This window comes from Chlamydotis macqueenii, chromosome 15 (genome assembly GCF_036417535.1).
Source record: "Chlamydotis macqueenii isolate bChlMac1 chromosome 15, bChlMac1.mat, whole genome shotgun sequence".
In the NCBI taxonomy this organism is placed as follows: domain Eukaryota; kingdom Metazoa; phylum Chordata; class Aves; order Otidiformes; family Otididae; genus Chlamydotis; species Chlamydotis macqueenii.
In genome coordinates this window covers 730,786-746,099 of record NC_141570.1, presented here as the reverse complement: position 1 = coordinate 746,099, position 15,314 = coordinate 730,786, and the positions used below count along the sequence as shown (strand labels likewise).

The window sequence follows — 15,314 nt, the reverse complement described above, 5'->3', positions numbered from 1 at the left end:
CAAATTAGCCAAAGGGCTATTCCATCCCATCTGACATCATGCTCAGTATATAAGTGAGGAGGGTGCTGAAGGGAGGCCCTCCTAGTTGGAAGAGACTGGATGTAGAGATCTGTTGTGAGTTATTGTACTGTATTTGTGTTCCATCACTCTATTGTTTTCTTCTGTCATTACTGTTAAATTTACTTTTTGTTCAATCTCAACCTGCGTGTTTGGTTTTTTTTTTCCCTGGTTTTCTTTTGTTTGTCAAATCTCCTCCTATTCTCTCGGAGAGTGGGGGGAGTGAGAGAGAGACTGCGTAGTCTGGTCCCCGTTGGGGCTGAACTACGACACCCTGTCTGCAGGGACAGGCTGGGGCTTTGTGTCCCAGACGTGCTCTGAGTTGGAGTCCTTTTCTCTGTAGCGGGGATTTTGCGTTATGGAGCAGGCATCTCACCTGTGGCACCTTCCCCTACAAATCATATTTGTGTGAGAAAGTTTGTGGGCAGTGAGTAGCTTTTTTTGTCTGAGGTAGACTGGAGCGGGTGCCCGTGGAAGGTGTTTACCCCTGTGTTCAGTTGTGTTGCCCTGGGAGGGTCTCTTGCCAGTCAGCTCTCACTCAAGTGTAATGGGACAAATCCAGGAAAGAGCTGCTGGTTGTACCTTCGGAGCAGCTCCTCGGCAGCGTGGGGAGCGGGTGGCTGTGCTGGTAAATGTGTTGTCTTCCCGATGCAGCTTGTTTGTGAATACAGAAGAGGAGTATATCCCAGACTCTGAAAGCGTCCGCCAGCAGAGAGAGCTTCATCACCAACCTCAGACCTGCACTTTATCTCAGTGTTTCCAACTGTACACCAAAGAGGAACAGGTAGGGACAGGACTGCAAAGCAGCCAGGGCACGGAAAGTCTGGCTGGCCCACGTGCTGCATGAGCTCACGTGCTCAGCGGGGTAGCTGTTGTCTGCAAACACTGATTTGTTGAGACAGGAAGATAAATTTGTAACACAACACCAGTTACCAGTCCTGCTGACAGTTTCTCTGCAGCGAGGAGGAGGTTATGGGAAGTACTGCTTTGGGTTTTTTTTTGCCCCCCAAATGTTGATAGGAGAACTTACTCCTCTGTTCTGCAGTTTCCTCCCTGTGAAATAGAGATGTCTTTTTCTGACGTATGTTATAAAGGGTTAGAACAATGTGGCTTTGTCATGGGAATTTACTGCTCTGTCTTGGAGCAGTTGGGTGTTTCCAGGCCTGAGCAGGGCTGAGGTGGGCTCAGGGCAACCCCTACGAGTGGGACCCCCCACACGGCACCACAGCGACCACTGCGCTTGGCTCTTCAGAGGCGTGGCTGCTCTCCTCCTCTAGCTCTGCTCGTGGTGTGAGGAGGTTGAAGTGGCAGGAGCCGTTGTGTGCCGCAGGGCAGACCGGAGGTGGGTCTGAACTGGCCCTTGCTTGGAACATGTAAGCAATCTGCATTTCTTTGCCAGAGGTCTCTAATCTACTGTAAAAAGGAATGGTCCTAGAGGTGGACTGCGGACCCTTGATTGAGCTTTAATAATTTTGGAGGCTCTTGTTGCTTCTTTCAGAGGTGAGGGAAAAGTTGTTTGACAGCTTAAAGCTCTCTGGCTTCTGAGTTTTCTGAGCACTGGGCTGTGGAGGGAAGCAGATGTCATGTTTGTTTCTTTCGACACATGTTCTGCGTGGTGGACAATGAAAATCCCTGCGGTTTGTAAGTCTGTGCTGTTGGGATGTAGGGAGGAAGGGAGTTTCCAGAGGGCAGCGAGGTGTCAGAGATGAAACACCTGTTGTCCTTCTGTTCTGATTCTTTCTTTGCTGCTGGTTTTCTTGTGAGAATACTTTTACTCGGGCTGCCAAGCCTGTCTGCTTTTTGCCTCTGTTTTTTCTTCTCCTCCACTTCAAAGGGATTGGTGTTTGTAAGGTGGAAATAGCCTCTCTGCACAGCAGCACTACCTGAATTCTGTATTGCAGTGGGAAGTACCTCCTGCGTGAGGCACACGTGTCTCTTTGCTTGTCACTATTTGAAAAGCATCATTGGGAACCTTGTATTTCCAATGAGCTTGATGAATGCTGGAGGTAGGTGGGGTGCAGGGGTCAGCGTCTGCACTGGGCCTGGGGCAGCAGAGGAACAGTGGTGTAGTGAAAGCTGCCTTGGAATTTGAAAACTAACACCCACTCATCCCTCTTACTTGTAGCTTGCCCCAGATGATGCGTGGCGATGCCCACACTGCAAGCAGCTGCAGCAGGGTAGCATCACACTGAGCCTTTGGACCTTGCCTGATGTTCTCATCATACATCTCAAAAGGTTTAGACAGGTAAGGGTGTCTGCAGTGCTGGAGGACTGCTGCTCAGGCAGGGAGTGACCTGACCTCCTCAGAAGCAGCTGTTCTGCCCTGTGTTTTCCTCTCCTGGGTTTTTGTTTTCCCCAAGCACGGTGGCCTCAGTGCCACTGCAGCTCATGCTATTCTCTGTTTATGCAGGAAGGAGACCGAAGGATGAAACTTCAGAACATGGTTAAATTCCCTCTGAGTGGCTTGGACATGACTCCTCATGTTGTTAAACGCAGTCAGAGCAGCTGGAGTCTGCCATCTCACTGGTCACCGTGGAGGAGACCCTATGGCCTCGGGAGGGATCCTGAGGACTATATCTATGACCTGTATGCTGTCTGCAATCATCATGGCACCATGCAAGGGGGTCACTATACAGGCAAGTGTCCTGCAATGTTGTGTGTCGAGTCCCTTCAGAAGGAAGATGGTTATATTTCTCTGTTGAGTGTCCATAAGTGCTTAATCGTTCTTGGCAAAGGGACCTAACTCAGCTAACGAGGGCTGGCTGTGCAATACCACAGGGGTAGCTTTTATGACTTTGAGGAATGGAACAGTGCCTGTTGACCCCAAATATCTTACTGTATATTGCTTTCTCTGCTATTTTTTTTTTTCCTTCAGAGTAATGTAACTGGCTTTTCATGTTTCAGAAATACTTCTGGCTACTCTATGTGGAACTTGTGTAGTTGTGAGAGGCTGTTATACATAGACAGTGTGCAAATACTTCCTATGCGCACAGCCAGTTTATGAACTCATCTTTGCTTGTTCCAGCAGCTCTCAGAGCAGCCAGAGATACAGAGTTGCTTGGTGGTTCTTAGGATCTGTATAACTTCACACAGCAGCCCAGAAAACGTGTGTCCCCAGTTTTGCCCTCTGATGTAAGTCTCTGGGCTGTGTTTTCCTGGGTGGGCTCGGTCAGATGGATTCACTGATGGATGCTGCCCCAAGTAACAGAACATGAGGTGAATAGAGCCACCCCACGTGGTGTTCTGTTCTGAGCAGTAGTGGCGGACAAAGAAAATCCTGAAATGTGAGCTGTTTGTTGTGTGCAGGTGGTCTCAGGCCCCGTCTTGCCAGTCAGGGAAGAGGATGTGTTGCATGAATGAATCTGTTCCTTTCATTCTCCTCTGAGACCATCATAGCAGATGAGGTCATGTTTAAGTTAGCAAACAGCAAACCTGAGAGCAGTAGAAGTGGGGAAAGTCTAATAGTAATGTATTTTCTCTCAGCATATTGCAAAAACTCGGTTGATGGCCAGTGGTACTGCTTTGATGACAGTGATGTTCAGCAACTTTCTGAAAACGAAGTCTGCAAGCAGACAGCATATATTCTTTTCTACCAGAGACGCACAGCAATCCCATCATGGTCTGCTAACAGCTCTGTGGCAGGTAAGCCCTGCTGGCATTGTCAGAGAGTTGGTTGTACTTTGTCTTTCATGGAGAGTTTGTCCTGAAGAATTTTCTGCCCAGCTCTGCTGAAGCCCCCTCTCTGTCCCAGAACTCGGCGAGGCTTGTCTCAGTCTGCTTCTGTGCATCAGAGGCTGCGGGAAACTCCCACCGCTTCTGTTAAGGCCAGTTGTGGCAAAGAGGCTGTGGAGATGGGGGAACCCACCTCCCCCCATCCCCCCGCCCCGGGTAATTCTGCTCAGAGCTGCTCTTGTCAAAACCGTGTCATAAAAACGTGACTGACTGGTTCCCTCCGGCAGCGCTGCTGGTCTCAGGTAGGCAACCAGCAGCTGAATGTGTTGGTTGAATCCGGAGTGAGCTGGAGGCAGGCGCAGGCTTGGTGGCTTGCCTTTGGAAAGCAAAGGATCTGCACTGCGCTTTTGTTGCAGCTCGAGCACTGCCCTCTGCCTGCGTGCTGTTGCACTGATTCTTTTGATTCATAGCACACTGGGACAAGCGCAATTCTGCCTTTCGCCCATGACCATAACTATTTTGTAAGAGTGAAGAGCTGTTCTCTCAGCTGCAGCTGTGTAGGCCAGCACCAGACTCCAGTGTCTGTCCCAGCCATCGCGGTGCAGTACGTACCTGACTCTGTGGCTTTCCAAGGCTTCACGTGTTCTGCAGCTGCACGCCACTGCCTGATGTTGTGCCTCATTCCTTGTAGGCTCCACAAGCTCCTCGCTCTGTGAGCACTGGGTCAGCCGTCTTCCTGGGAGCAAGCAGCCCAGCATTGCTTCAGCAGCGTCATCGCGGCGCACGTCTCTGGCTTCGCTCTCGGAATCGGTAGAGCTGACTGGGGAAAGGAGTGAAGATGATGGTGTGTATCAATGCTGCAGTGCATGGGGGATACTGGGCCAGTAGTCTTTCCATCACAAGATCCCTACTGAAATAGCTGCAAAATACGTAGTTACAAGGGACAGTTACTCTTGCCGCTGGGGGAGGCAGGCACTGTGTCGGTAGGAGCAGATGGGTTCTGTCACAGGTGAGCTTTTTTTCTGGTATGAAAATATGGAGAAGAGCAGAGCAGGAACCTTAAGGAGCCTTTCAAAGAAAGGAACTATGTCGATGAAACCTCTCAATTGAGAATTTTTTGCTTGTGTTTTTTCTGGGTTTCACTACAGCACCTTTGTAGAGAGGCTGGCGTGTCCCTGCAGCTTAGTGTGGATACTGATTGTCTGCTGCTGTGCTGCAGACGGCTGCTCCCAGGGAGATGAAAAGATGCACAAATTCACTTGCATGTGCAAATAACTGTGCAGTTCCTGGCTCTGCCTGGCTCCTCACCTAGTGCCTTATAACTTCTGAAAATGTGAAGCCTCAGGGGTGAGTCTGAGCATTTCGAAGTGGGTAGAGGTGTCCCCACTGCAGTGTTGTGATAACTGTCAGATCCAGCAGCTGTAGGCCCACTTCTGAAATGCTGATTGTTGTACTTTGTGTTTGTCAATATAAATACATTGCTTTATCTAAAGAGGTAGGAATGCTATGTTGCCTTTTACAGGATGGTGTGGGAAAGTATTCTTTCATACAGAAGAATGTGTTTCTGGGAGCACAGCCGTAGTTGGTGAACTCATTGCTAGTTTCAAGGACTTCCAAGGTGCAAAACCTGTATTTGGTCTCCTGCTGCTCGGGAATGAGAGGAAATATAGACTTTCAGTTTTAAGGTTCTGGGTGACCACTAGCAAATAACAGTTGTTGAATTGCTTAATCAGCTTTTACCCAAGCAGCTGTGCCTGCAGCAGGCATGAAGAGATGAGCATACAATGTGGTGTAGGTGGACCGTCTGACTCTTAGAGAAGTAGTGTCGGTGGGTGGGTGGGGTAAACCGACTTCAGGCTTGGCTTTCATACTGAGGAGGTCACTTTCTGTCTCGACAGGAGGATTTTCAACTCGTCCCTTTGTAAGGAGTGTCCAGCGTCAGAGCTTGTCATCTAGATCTTCTGTCACCAGCCCACTGGCAGTGAGTGAAAATGGTGTCAGGCCCTCGTGGTCGCTCTCCACAAAACTGCAGTTCCGCTCCAACTCTCCATCCCGCTTCTCTGGAGATTCCCCCGTACATACCTCTGCTTCCACCCTGGAGAAGATCGGGGAGGCTGCTGATGATAAAGTCTCCACTTCTTGCTTCGGCAGCCTGAGGAATCTCTCTAGCAGCTACTTGGAGCCCTGCGATGGCAGTCGGCGAGAGCACAGGACGGCTCGCAGAGCTCCTTTGGCTGTCATGGAAGGGGCATTCAGGGAGGAGTCTGTTGTAAGGACATCTAGCTCAGATCTTTCAGATGAGTATGGTAAAAGCTCTGTGCAGCCAGACAGGAATCGCCCTGCTTTGGACCCTTTTGATAACAACAATCAAATTGCCTTTGTTGATCAGAGTGATTCTGTGGACAGCTCTCCAGTCAAGGAGGTGAAAGCCCCGAGTGGAACGGCGCTGGCTGCAGAGAAGGCAGATGGCACCCCTAAGAAGGTTCACAGCTCTAAGGGAGTTTCTGAGCCAGATAAAAGTTTGAGGAAGGGAAGGACAGTCTTACCTACCCAAGAGACCAAGGTCTCTCACTCTTCTCCTCCACTGAAGAGTTCCCAGAAAGTTTCCCGGTCTAGAAGTAAGACTGACTCCTCCAGGGCCAGCGGGCGACATGGGTCTCCTGCTCCCGCTCAGGTTAGGAGGGACCATAGCATGAAGCCCCTTGAGGTGGCTGTTCCGTCAGCTCAACAGAAGCAAAAGCCAGGTTCTTCTCCATCCTCCACAGCTGGCAAGAAAACCCCCTCAGGCTCATTGACTAAGGGCTCTTCTGCTGGGAAGAGCCGGACTTCAGACCGAAGCCTCAGCAGGGAGGGCTCTAAGATAAGTCTGGGGTCGGATAAAACAAGCGTTACCAGCAGCTCAAGAACGAGCTCCCCACGGATAAGCCACTCCAGGAGTGACAGCAGGGCAGTAGACAGCAAGCATGTGCGGAGTTCTTCTATGGCCAACCTGCGGTCTCCAAATGTTGGCGTGCGTTCTGGTTTGAAGAGGGACAGCAAGTCAGAAGAGAAAGGATTGTCTTTCTTTAAATCAGCCTTAAGGCAGAAGGAGACCCGGAGGTCAGCAGACCTGGGAAAGACAACGATGCTCTCAAAAAAGACAGCGAGTGGCAGTTCCAAGTCAGGCAGTAAAAGTGCGCTGGAGGACAAATCGGAGAAAGGTGTTGTCCCACCAGCTTCTCAAACCAATGCCAACATTACTGCAAAAGAAAAACTTATCCCAAAAGATGCCACACCCAACAAACATTCTCTGCTATCCAATCGCAAGTCCAAGTCTTCCCAGCTAGATCCCAGAGTCCAGTATCCTCCTTCCAGTGGCAAGCAGTCTGCTGACAAGCCACTGAAAAAATTACCTTCCAGCATGCAGGTGTCTGTACGGCCTTCTCTGGAACCTCAGTGAAATGCTGCAATCCAGGTGTCTTTTCTGCTGAGAAGCTAATTTATTCTGAGCTCTTGTTTTTTTGTTCATGTGCCTAATGTGTGTTTTGAGGAGAGTTAACTGCGAGTTGTTAAAGCGCCTTTTGATTCTGCCATCAAACCAAATAGCCACAGGCAGCCCGCACTGGTGCAGTAGTCTAGCTGGAGTCGTTGAACATGAATGCAGCCGTCCCATAGCACTTGTACAGGAGTCTCTTTATAGAAAATGCAACAACTTTCTTCAGATTCAGGGTTTGCAATCTGAAACCCAGTTGTACTGACACTAGTGCGCTTTGTAGAGCTGTGAACTGATATTCCTGTGGTCCTGTTCTGAGCAGGCTGTGTCCACGCTGGCGTACAGCCTTGTTCTGAGCTGTGGAGAATGCGAAGGGAACTGGAAGGAGAGACTGCCGCTTCTTTATGCTCTCAACCCTCTCTCCCCGCTCCCCTCCATTTTTCAAGCTTTCTAAAGGGCAATATTGCAACACTAATGTTGTTTCTCAGGTATGTACTCAGCCAGTGTAGGAGGGACTAGCATTAGTGGATGGACAGAAAGGTACCTATGTGTCTGTGTGTCTGTAATAGGTTTCATTTTTGCATTCCAACAGTAGAAAGTCTTTTTTCCATGAAATGTAACCTGCATTTTTTGTTGCTGTGTCTGCTAAGAGTTTTACTCTGTCCATACCTAAGGCGACCTCTACCCTAGCCTCTTCAGTTACTTTCTCTCTGCTGAAACACTATACTGCGCAACAGAAGAAGCCACTAAGCAGCAGCGGGTTGCCAGCTCATACCTGTGAAGGCGCTGGGCGGGAGCTGGGTGCAGTGCTGCAGGAGAGCTGTCTCCATGCGCCTGAACGGCAGAGATGCTGTTAGGACCTTGTTCAAGCTCCTGAGAAGCAGCATTTCCTGATGTGGAGTGAATATAGCAGCTGTCACTTACAGGAGTAATGTTTAGATAAGCCCGGTGTTGTCCTGTCTCCTCTGCCCTCTCTGAGTGTGCTTTGAACAAGCCTTTCCTGTGGGCTGGAGGGGCTGTACCGAAATCCCACGGAGCAGTTTTTCATGTTCTGCAGAGTGCTGCTGCGTTCCTCCCTTCAGCGTCCTTCTTGCCTTCCCCGGCAGGTCTGGCTGCCGCGCGTCCCTTAGCGAAGCGGTCCCCGCTCTTGTTTGGAGGGCAGTCTGTCAGGGTTAGAACACTACAGCTAGTGGCGTCTTTGTTTACATGCCTTTCTTACAGGGGAGATTCCTCGAGTTCTTTGATTCCTCTTCAAAGGTGGATTCCTCAAGTCCTTTTATATACATGTGGTGTATTTTTTTTTTTAATTTCATGAGTTTTTATTGATGTGCTGCATATCTTTTATGTACAGCAGCAGTCTGTCACGTAGCTCACGACGTGCAGCAGCTGGGCAGTGTGCTGGGCACGCCTTTTGAGTGAGGTCTTTGCCTGTCGTACAGTCTTGTGTGGCAAAGCTTCTCCGGGCGTAGCTTGTGGACAGACGTATTTGTACATCCTTTCTGTCAGCGTAACAGCCCCCAAGCAAGCAGTGACTCTGAGCCAGTCTGTTCACTTCCTCTCTTGAGCTGACGCGCTGATGACCTGCAAGAAGCCTTGCCCCCGGGTCTGCTGGGCACCTTGCTGCTCCGGGATCACTTTTTGTGCTTGGCTCACTACACATCTGCAGCAGCCTTTGGAGAGAAGTGTTCTGGGGGTGGCTGGCACCCTGGAGAAAAGGCAGCGTGTGCATGGAGCCGAGAGGGGCTGCCCCAGAGCTGGGTTCAGTGTGACGGCAAGCCCGCCTGCGGTGTACCCCTCGCTCTGTCCCGGTGACGATCTGCGCTAGTTAACCTTCGTGCAACCCAGAAGCGATGCAGTACCCTGCGTGTTTTACCGATGTGCTGGACTCTGTGCCCTGGACTGTGTTTTTTAAACCTGAACATGACCACCATCTTGATGCATTTCTTCTCCTGGGTACTGTTTCAGTTTCATTTATTGCAGCAGCTAGAAGCAAAGATGGCATTACTTGCTTCTTAAATGTATGACTTGGATTATTCCTGGATTATTTTTTGTTCTATCCAGCAGAGCAGATAAGACTTGCTTCACATTGTAGTACTTAAATTACTCCCTGAAATGTTGATGTTGAAGTATTTGTTTAAGGTTTTATCTGTATTAAGGTCTTGCACTGTGTTGGCTCCTCTCTTGTAACAACTCTTCTAGCCAGAATGGAATTCTGGTAGCTAGTGCAAGCTTGGTTTGGTATCTTCTAACGGACAGAATCTAGTTTTCTGTGCACTTACCATGGGCTGTTTGTGAAAGGTTATTTTTATCAAGTGACATTTTCTTTTCATGCCATCGTTCACTGAAGAAGTTTAAATTGGAAGCTGGTTTCTGGTTTTTGAGGTGGGTTTGCTCCTGTATGCCTGGGCTGAAGGAAACTTGAAGCCATGTCCGAATTGGTGTTTTAGCCGAACACCAGTTCAATATGTTTCTGTCTGGGGCATGAGAATGGTCATTAGAGCTCCCATTTGGACAAAATGGGAGTGGGAGGTCCTGGTGTTCCAGCAGCTGATGTTAAAAGCAGTTGAACCTCCGCAAGCCCATGATATATGATCTAGCTCTCTTTGTGTGCATTCCCCAAAATTCCTGATGGAAGTTGCTGCTAGCTCCAGTGTATGCTGCCACACTGGATTTCATACCTGTCCCTCCGAAAACAGCTCTGGTGCACAGGCTCCTCGCTCCACAAGTGAGCGTGGGGCGGGTGGAAGAGGCCGTACTGGCAGCGCCTGTGCCCCGGAGCAGATGAGATGCTGCTCTCCCGTGGGCTGCCAGCCTGTGGCGTGTCTTCTGGCTCAGGAAGGCTTGGGTAAGGTGTCCTTAAGCGAAATGTTCTAACTTATACACTGTAGTTTGTAGAATATAGGGCGTACACCGGGCAAAAGTGTGCGAAGCGTGACCATGCGGGACCGGAAGGTGCAGCCCCTGTTCCGTGGCTGTGGTGATTCTGTAACAAAGCAGTTTGGGGAGCAGTTGTTCACTGCCACTCTGCATCTCTGCTCTTTGGAATCGCAGATTTCCAGTAGTACATGAATGTCCTTGCACAGGAGAGTGTCGAAGGGTGTGGGTCTAGAACAATGTTCGTTGTGCCTGTAAAACCAAGCCTCGTTGCTGTTACAGTCATGGCTCCATCAGTGATGTAGCGTAAATCTTTCTAAAACTGAGGGAAGGTTATTGCAGGCCCTACTTTAAGTGATTTGAGGAAAAGCAACATCAGTCTTCTCTCCTTGCGTGGAAGCAGGCTTACTTCTTAGCCCTTTCATGCATAGCAATTCCCGTCCATGTGCGTCACATTGTCCAGATGTCGGGATGTGGCAGGGTACTCGGGAACGCTCCAGAGAGGGATATTCTGAGTCCAGGTGCCAACACCACCTTGGCTTTGTGCACTGATCCTTGGAGTGGTGAGGGCGCGAGGCTGTTCTGAAGCAGCCACTTGTACACAGTCACCTCTTTTCTTAAAATTCACATTTGGCTTCGGAAGCACTGGTGCCTGTGGAGGAGGTTGGGTTCTGTCATCTTCCGGAGGTCCGGCTCTGCTTTGCCAGTCACGCACAACCGTGGCGCGTGCGGAACAGCCTGTGGGGTGGCTGCAGGGGTGAGCTGCCCTGGCTTGGGCATGGTGGAGTTTGGGACCCCAGAGCTGGTGATCTGGAAGCAGAGGTTTACGGGGCAGCCTCACGCTGGTGAGAAATGCCGTGGATACAGCTCTGTTCCAATCCTCATGCAGCCGTGCGAGCTCCAAGGGAAGGCAGGCGTCAACTCCTCGGAAGGGTTTTGTGCTGTGTTTGCAGTCAGCTTTGGCTTGAACTCACCTGCACCGGCCACGCGTAGCTCGTGTTTTACGCCCATCTCTAGACTGACACTCCTGCTCCTGGCGTCGGCCCCCGGGGCGCAGGAATGCAGCGCCTTCTTTCCTGTGTTAGATTCCTGCTGGAGTCACCTAAAGAGATTATTTTTACCCTTTCTGGGCTGTGTCTTTTGGATAGCGTTTAGTAGTATACAAATTACAAGCACATTTTCAATGCCGTGTGTTAGAGGCACCTTTTATTTGTATTAATCACATTGATAGACAATTTGGTGCCCGCAGTTCTCTGTAACTTGTGTCTCACTTTGGGTGTATAAACTGTTAACCCTTTCATACTTAGCAGATATGGCTAAATAAAAAAAAAAGATGCTTAGGATAGAAAACTAGCAGCTTAATCACAGTACACTTACTGCACTGCAGGTGCCCTCATCCGTCTAGCTGCAGGGTTGTTGCTTTCCGAAGCTGGCACCGGAGCATGCCCATCCGTTTTTTCTCGGTAGCAGCAGCCGTTTTGCATGGCAGTTCCCTTGCCGTCCGCAGTGCATGCTCTTAGCACTATGCAAGCAGCCGATACAAACCACGGGCAGTGCTTTTCGTGGCGCAGGCCGCGAGGCAGGCTCCGGAGCACCGCTTGGAGTCTGTACCGCTGTTCCTCGGCGCAGCTGCATGTCGGCACGTAGGAGCACGTCCCTGGGTTCTGCTTTGTTTGCACATCTTTGATTCTTTCCTTTGCAGAATTCTGCATTACTGACAAGGCTGGAGTGTAGCATAATGTCAAATGGATCTGAAACGCTGAAATGAGAACAAACTGGTTTTCTGTATTGTATTGTTTTTTCTTTTTTTAACAGGGAAATCCCGATCAGTGTTCTGTATGTAGCCTGCCATTTTCCATGTGACTTTAATGACATGTTCTGCGTTGTGAGAAGAGGCAGTCACCTGTAGCTGTATGAGCATTCAGAAGAAGAGGTTTTGTTGAATTTCCATACCTAGGGAGCAGTTCCCAGTTGCTGGTGTGTTGTCCGTACTGGTAATGGGGCTTCTGCCTGCCGTCCTGGGAAGAGCGGTGCCGGGCCCGGTGTCCCACAGGGGTGGCTGTGCTCCCCCTTCATGCTCCAAATCCACGATGGTGTGTGTGTGAGCCGTGCTGCCCTTCGACCGCAGATCCCATGGGCAGGCTGTATGGGCAGCGTGGCTGAGGGCCGGCCAGGGCCTGTGGGGCAGAACTGCCTGCTCGGGGCGGCTGGTGGGGGGGCACGAGGGCTCCTGAGCAGCGCGTCGGGTTAGCAAGAAGCATGGGTCCCGGGATTCCTCCTGGGCTGTCCGGCTGTGTCCCCGGGAGATGCCACACCTCGCAGCACCTTGGTCTCCGCAGAGCAGCTGCTCTGAGCAGGGTTGGGTGCTGGGCAGGCTCCTCACCCGCTCCCCCCGCGGGCGCTGTCCCGTCCCCCTTGAGCAGCTGGCACGGAGCAGGGTCGGAAACGACATTCCAAGTAATCTTACTGTTATCCTTTGTTTGTATCTTTGTCATTCGCCTACTAATCCAAAATAATTTGGCAGTATCCAATGTTACTGTGGAGGGAACTGAAATTTAGTTTTAATCTGTGGTGAGATGAAAGCATGACATGGTTTTCTTGATAAAGGCACCAAAAAGCATTTTCTATTGGGAGCTTTATTCTGTAAACCAGAAGTACCCGAAGGCTTGTACAACGCCTATATTAGCCCTAAGGGTTTAGGGAGCCTTCTGGTTTTTTAAAGGCAATAGCACTCAGTTTATCTGCAAATAGTGTTTTTTAAAAGACACAGATTAAGACTAAGTGTGAACGCGAATCCGGCCTCACTCTAGGCCCTGCAGCACAAACGCGGTGCGAGACGGTGAGGTTTCGGTTTGTGTGGCCTCTGTGCAGTGCAATAAAACCATTTTCAGGTGCTCCATTGCCTTGGGGAGGGGGACGCAAGGGAAACACGAGCTACAAGCAGCTAGGTTGTTTCCTGTGGCCTTCCGAGTATTAATCTGTACAGATCTGCTCACCACCTGTGCCTCACCATTGGTTAAAATTGAATTCAAGTCCTGTTGCAAGCGCAGTTTCTCTTTGGACACGATGTCGGGTTTTACACTGGAATATCTACGGTTCTCAAAGCTGCATGTCGCATCGCTGTACACTGGTACTGGGGCATGGGGCTCGCCCACACCTTTGATATTCTCTTCCGTATTTTAATGTTTTTGAACTGTACAGTAGCTGGGAAGCAGGCTGTCTTTACTTGGGATTGAACATTGTACCATAAATTTTAAATTATTTGAGGACAAGTGCATGAGACTGTGTCAATGCCTTTTATTATTTATTTGTATGTTTTATTATTCAAGGTGTATGCACTTTTAATATGCAGAATTTATATTTTTATGTTAAAAATCATTTTCTTTCAGAAAGAAGAGTTTGAATATGAGGAATTGGAATTAAGTGCAAAAAGGGGAATATGGAATAAAATACAATAAATTTATTACTAGGCATCCTGCTTGAGTGAGCGTTTTTCCAGGTCCGTGCCGTCGCCTAACAAAGCGGCAGTGGCTGCATGCCCCGCTGCTCCAACCTCGCCGTGTTCCCCGCTCTTGCTCGCAGGACGCGTGCCCTGCCCACTCCCCTGCCCCGGCACCCGTGGGGTCACCTGGGGCCCCCCTTTCTTTGTTCTTGGGTTTGCGTCGGCCTCTTGGAGCTGCGTGTGTGCCGGCTGTGGTGGCACTCGCTCCCCTGCAGAAGGGCAGGGTTGGTGTGCGTGGGGTCAGCTGTGGGGGGCTCCAGTGGCGGCTCTGCCCCGTCCCCACGCAGCCATGGGAGCGGGCAAGGGCGTAGGAACTGCCCTCTGTCCTGGACAGGCTCTGCTCCTCTCAGGAAACAGCAGCTCGGAGGCCTGGTTTTGTGGAGGGAGCCATGTGCTGGGCAGGGGGGACACAGGCTCCTGCCTCACCCCCGGTGTTGTCCCTGATGCCTCTCTCCACAGACCAGGTGCCTGGGTGCTGCGGTGCTCGGCCGGGGTCCCTGCTGCCGACGCGTCCCCACAGCGGGTGCGGGACTGGACAGAGCCTGTTTGTGCTGGTGAGTTTGGTCTGTGAGCCCCGTGGGCAGGGAGGTGTGATCTGGCCCCTCGTTGGGTTCGGGGACTCATGCCTGACCAGGCAGAGGTGGGGGTCTCCCCGTCCGCCCGGCCGTGCCTCGCATCTGGGCTCGCCTCCCTGGCCCTGCCCCTGCGGAAAGCTCAGGCCTCTGTCAAAGGCCGTGGCTGCCCAGCTCCGTTCCGGATCTCCGATCGTGGCTTCCCATCTGCGCTGGCCCCGTGTCCCGGGGCTGTGTTCCCCTCGCCGGCGGGTGCAGGCTCTAGTGGGAGCGTCCCCGTGTCCCCTCGCGTGGTCAGTGCTGGCCACGCTCCAGCCCGCTCCTTGTCCCCTGGCCGCTGTAGCGACGCAGCGCACGGCTCTGCTGCGCGAGGTGTGATTCAATATTAGCCTTTTTCATGGCTCTTTATTGAACCAGGGGTTACACTGTGCGAAAGTGATAGTAACCGGGTGTTTAATTGTGTGCTTCTCCAGCTCTGCATCCTAATGAAATGTTGTTTTTCAGTTAGCAGGGTGTGCAGCGGTGGCTCTCTGGCTGTGGCGGTGAGCATGGAATGCAGATGGGCTGCTCCTGCCGCCCCTGCGCCTCGGCCGGGCGAGGATGATGAGGAGGATGGAGCGAGGCCGGAAGAGGACGACCCTTGCTCCTGGCTGCTGAGGGATGGACCTCTCTGCGTGGGTGGCTGCGTCATCTGCAGGTGACACCCTCGGCTGGGCGAGCAGCTGCTGCAGGTACGGCTGGGCAACCATCCCTGTGGCTGCTGGGCTGCCGGCTCCGGTCTGGAGGGTGAATGTGGTGTGAAAAATGGTTTTTGTGTCATCTTGGCTGAAGAACAGGAGGGAAAAATGGAAGAGGTTGTGGCTGGATCTGCCCGGGGGCGTTTCCACTGTGGACTCTGAGCTTTCCACTTGAGTGAGCCATCAGATCCATGTGGCAGGGGCTGGCGCTCGTGCTTCACAAACCTACCTTTAAACGCAATTTTTGGTTCTTAAGGGTTTCTCCTCTACTTTGTCCTGCCCACCACCCCATGTGCGTATTTTTCTCTTCCCGCTCTGAGATGCAGCATCACATCTGCCCCTAAGTACCCAGCAGCAGCATCCCGGCTGGGGGAGCGGGCTCGGCGGTTTGGCGTCGCTGCTGGGGCTGCTCTGGTCTGGGCGAGCAG

At 51.3% G+C, this 15,314-nt stretch overlaps 1 protein-coding gene across 1 annotated transcript in view; it reads left to right on the top strand.

Annotated features, from left to right (window-relative positions):
- The window catches only part of USP31 (ubiquitin specific peptidase 31), a 33,515-nt gene extending 19,967 nt beyond the window's left edge, over positions 1-13,548 (top strand). Inside the window, exons 11-16 of the mRNA XM_086759562.1 lie at positions 712-841; positions 2,183-2,302; positions 2,468-2,693; positions 3,541-3,699; positions 4,421-4,573; positions 5,628-13,548. Of these exons, the coding sequence (XP_086615688.1) occupies positions 712-841; positions 2,183-2,302; positions 2,468-2,693; positions 3,541-3,699; positions 4,421-4,573; positions 5,628-7,168 (2,329 nt within the window). The 3' untranslated portion in view covers positions 7,169-13,548. The remainder of the gene's footprint in view (positions 1-711; positions 842-2,182; positions 2,303-2,467; positions 2,694-3,540; positions 3,700-4,420; positions 4,574-5,627) is intronic.
- The last annotated feature ends 1,766 nt before the right edge of the window (positions 13,549-15,314 follow it).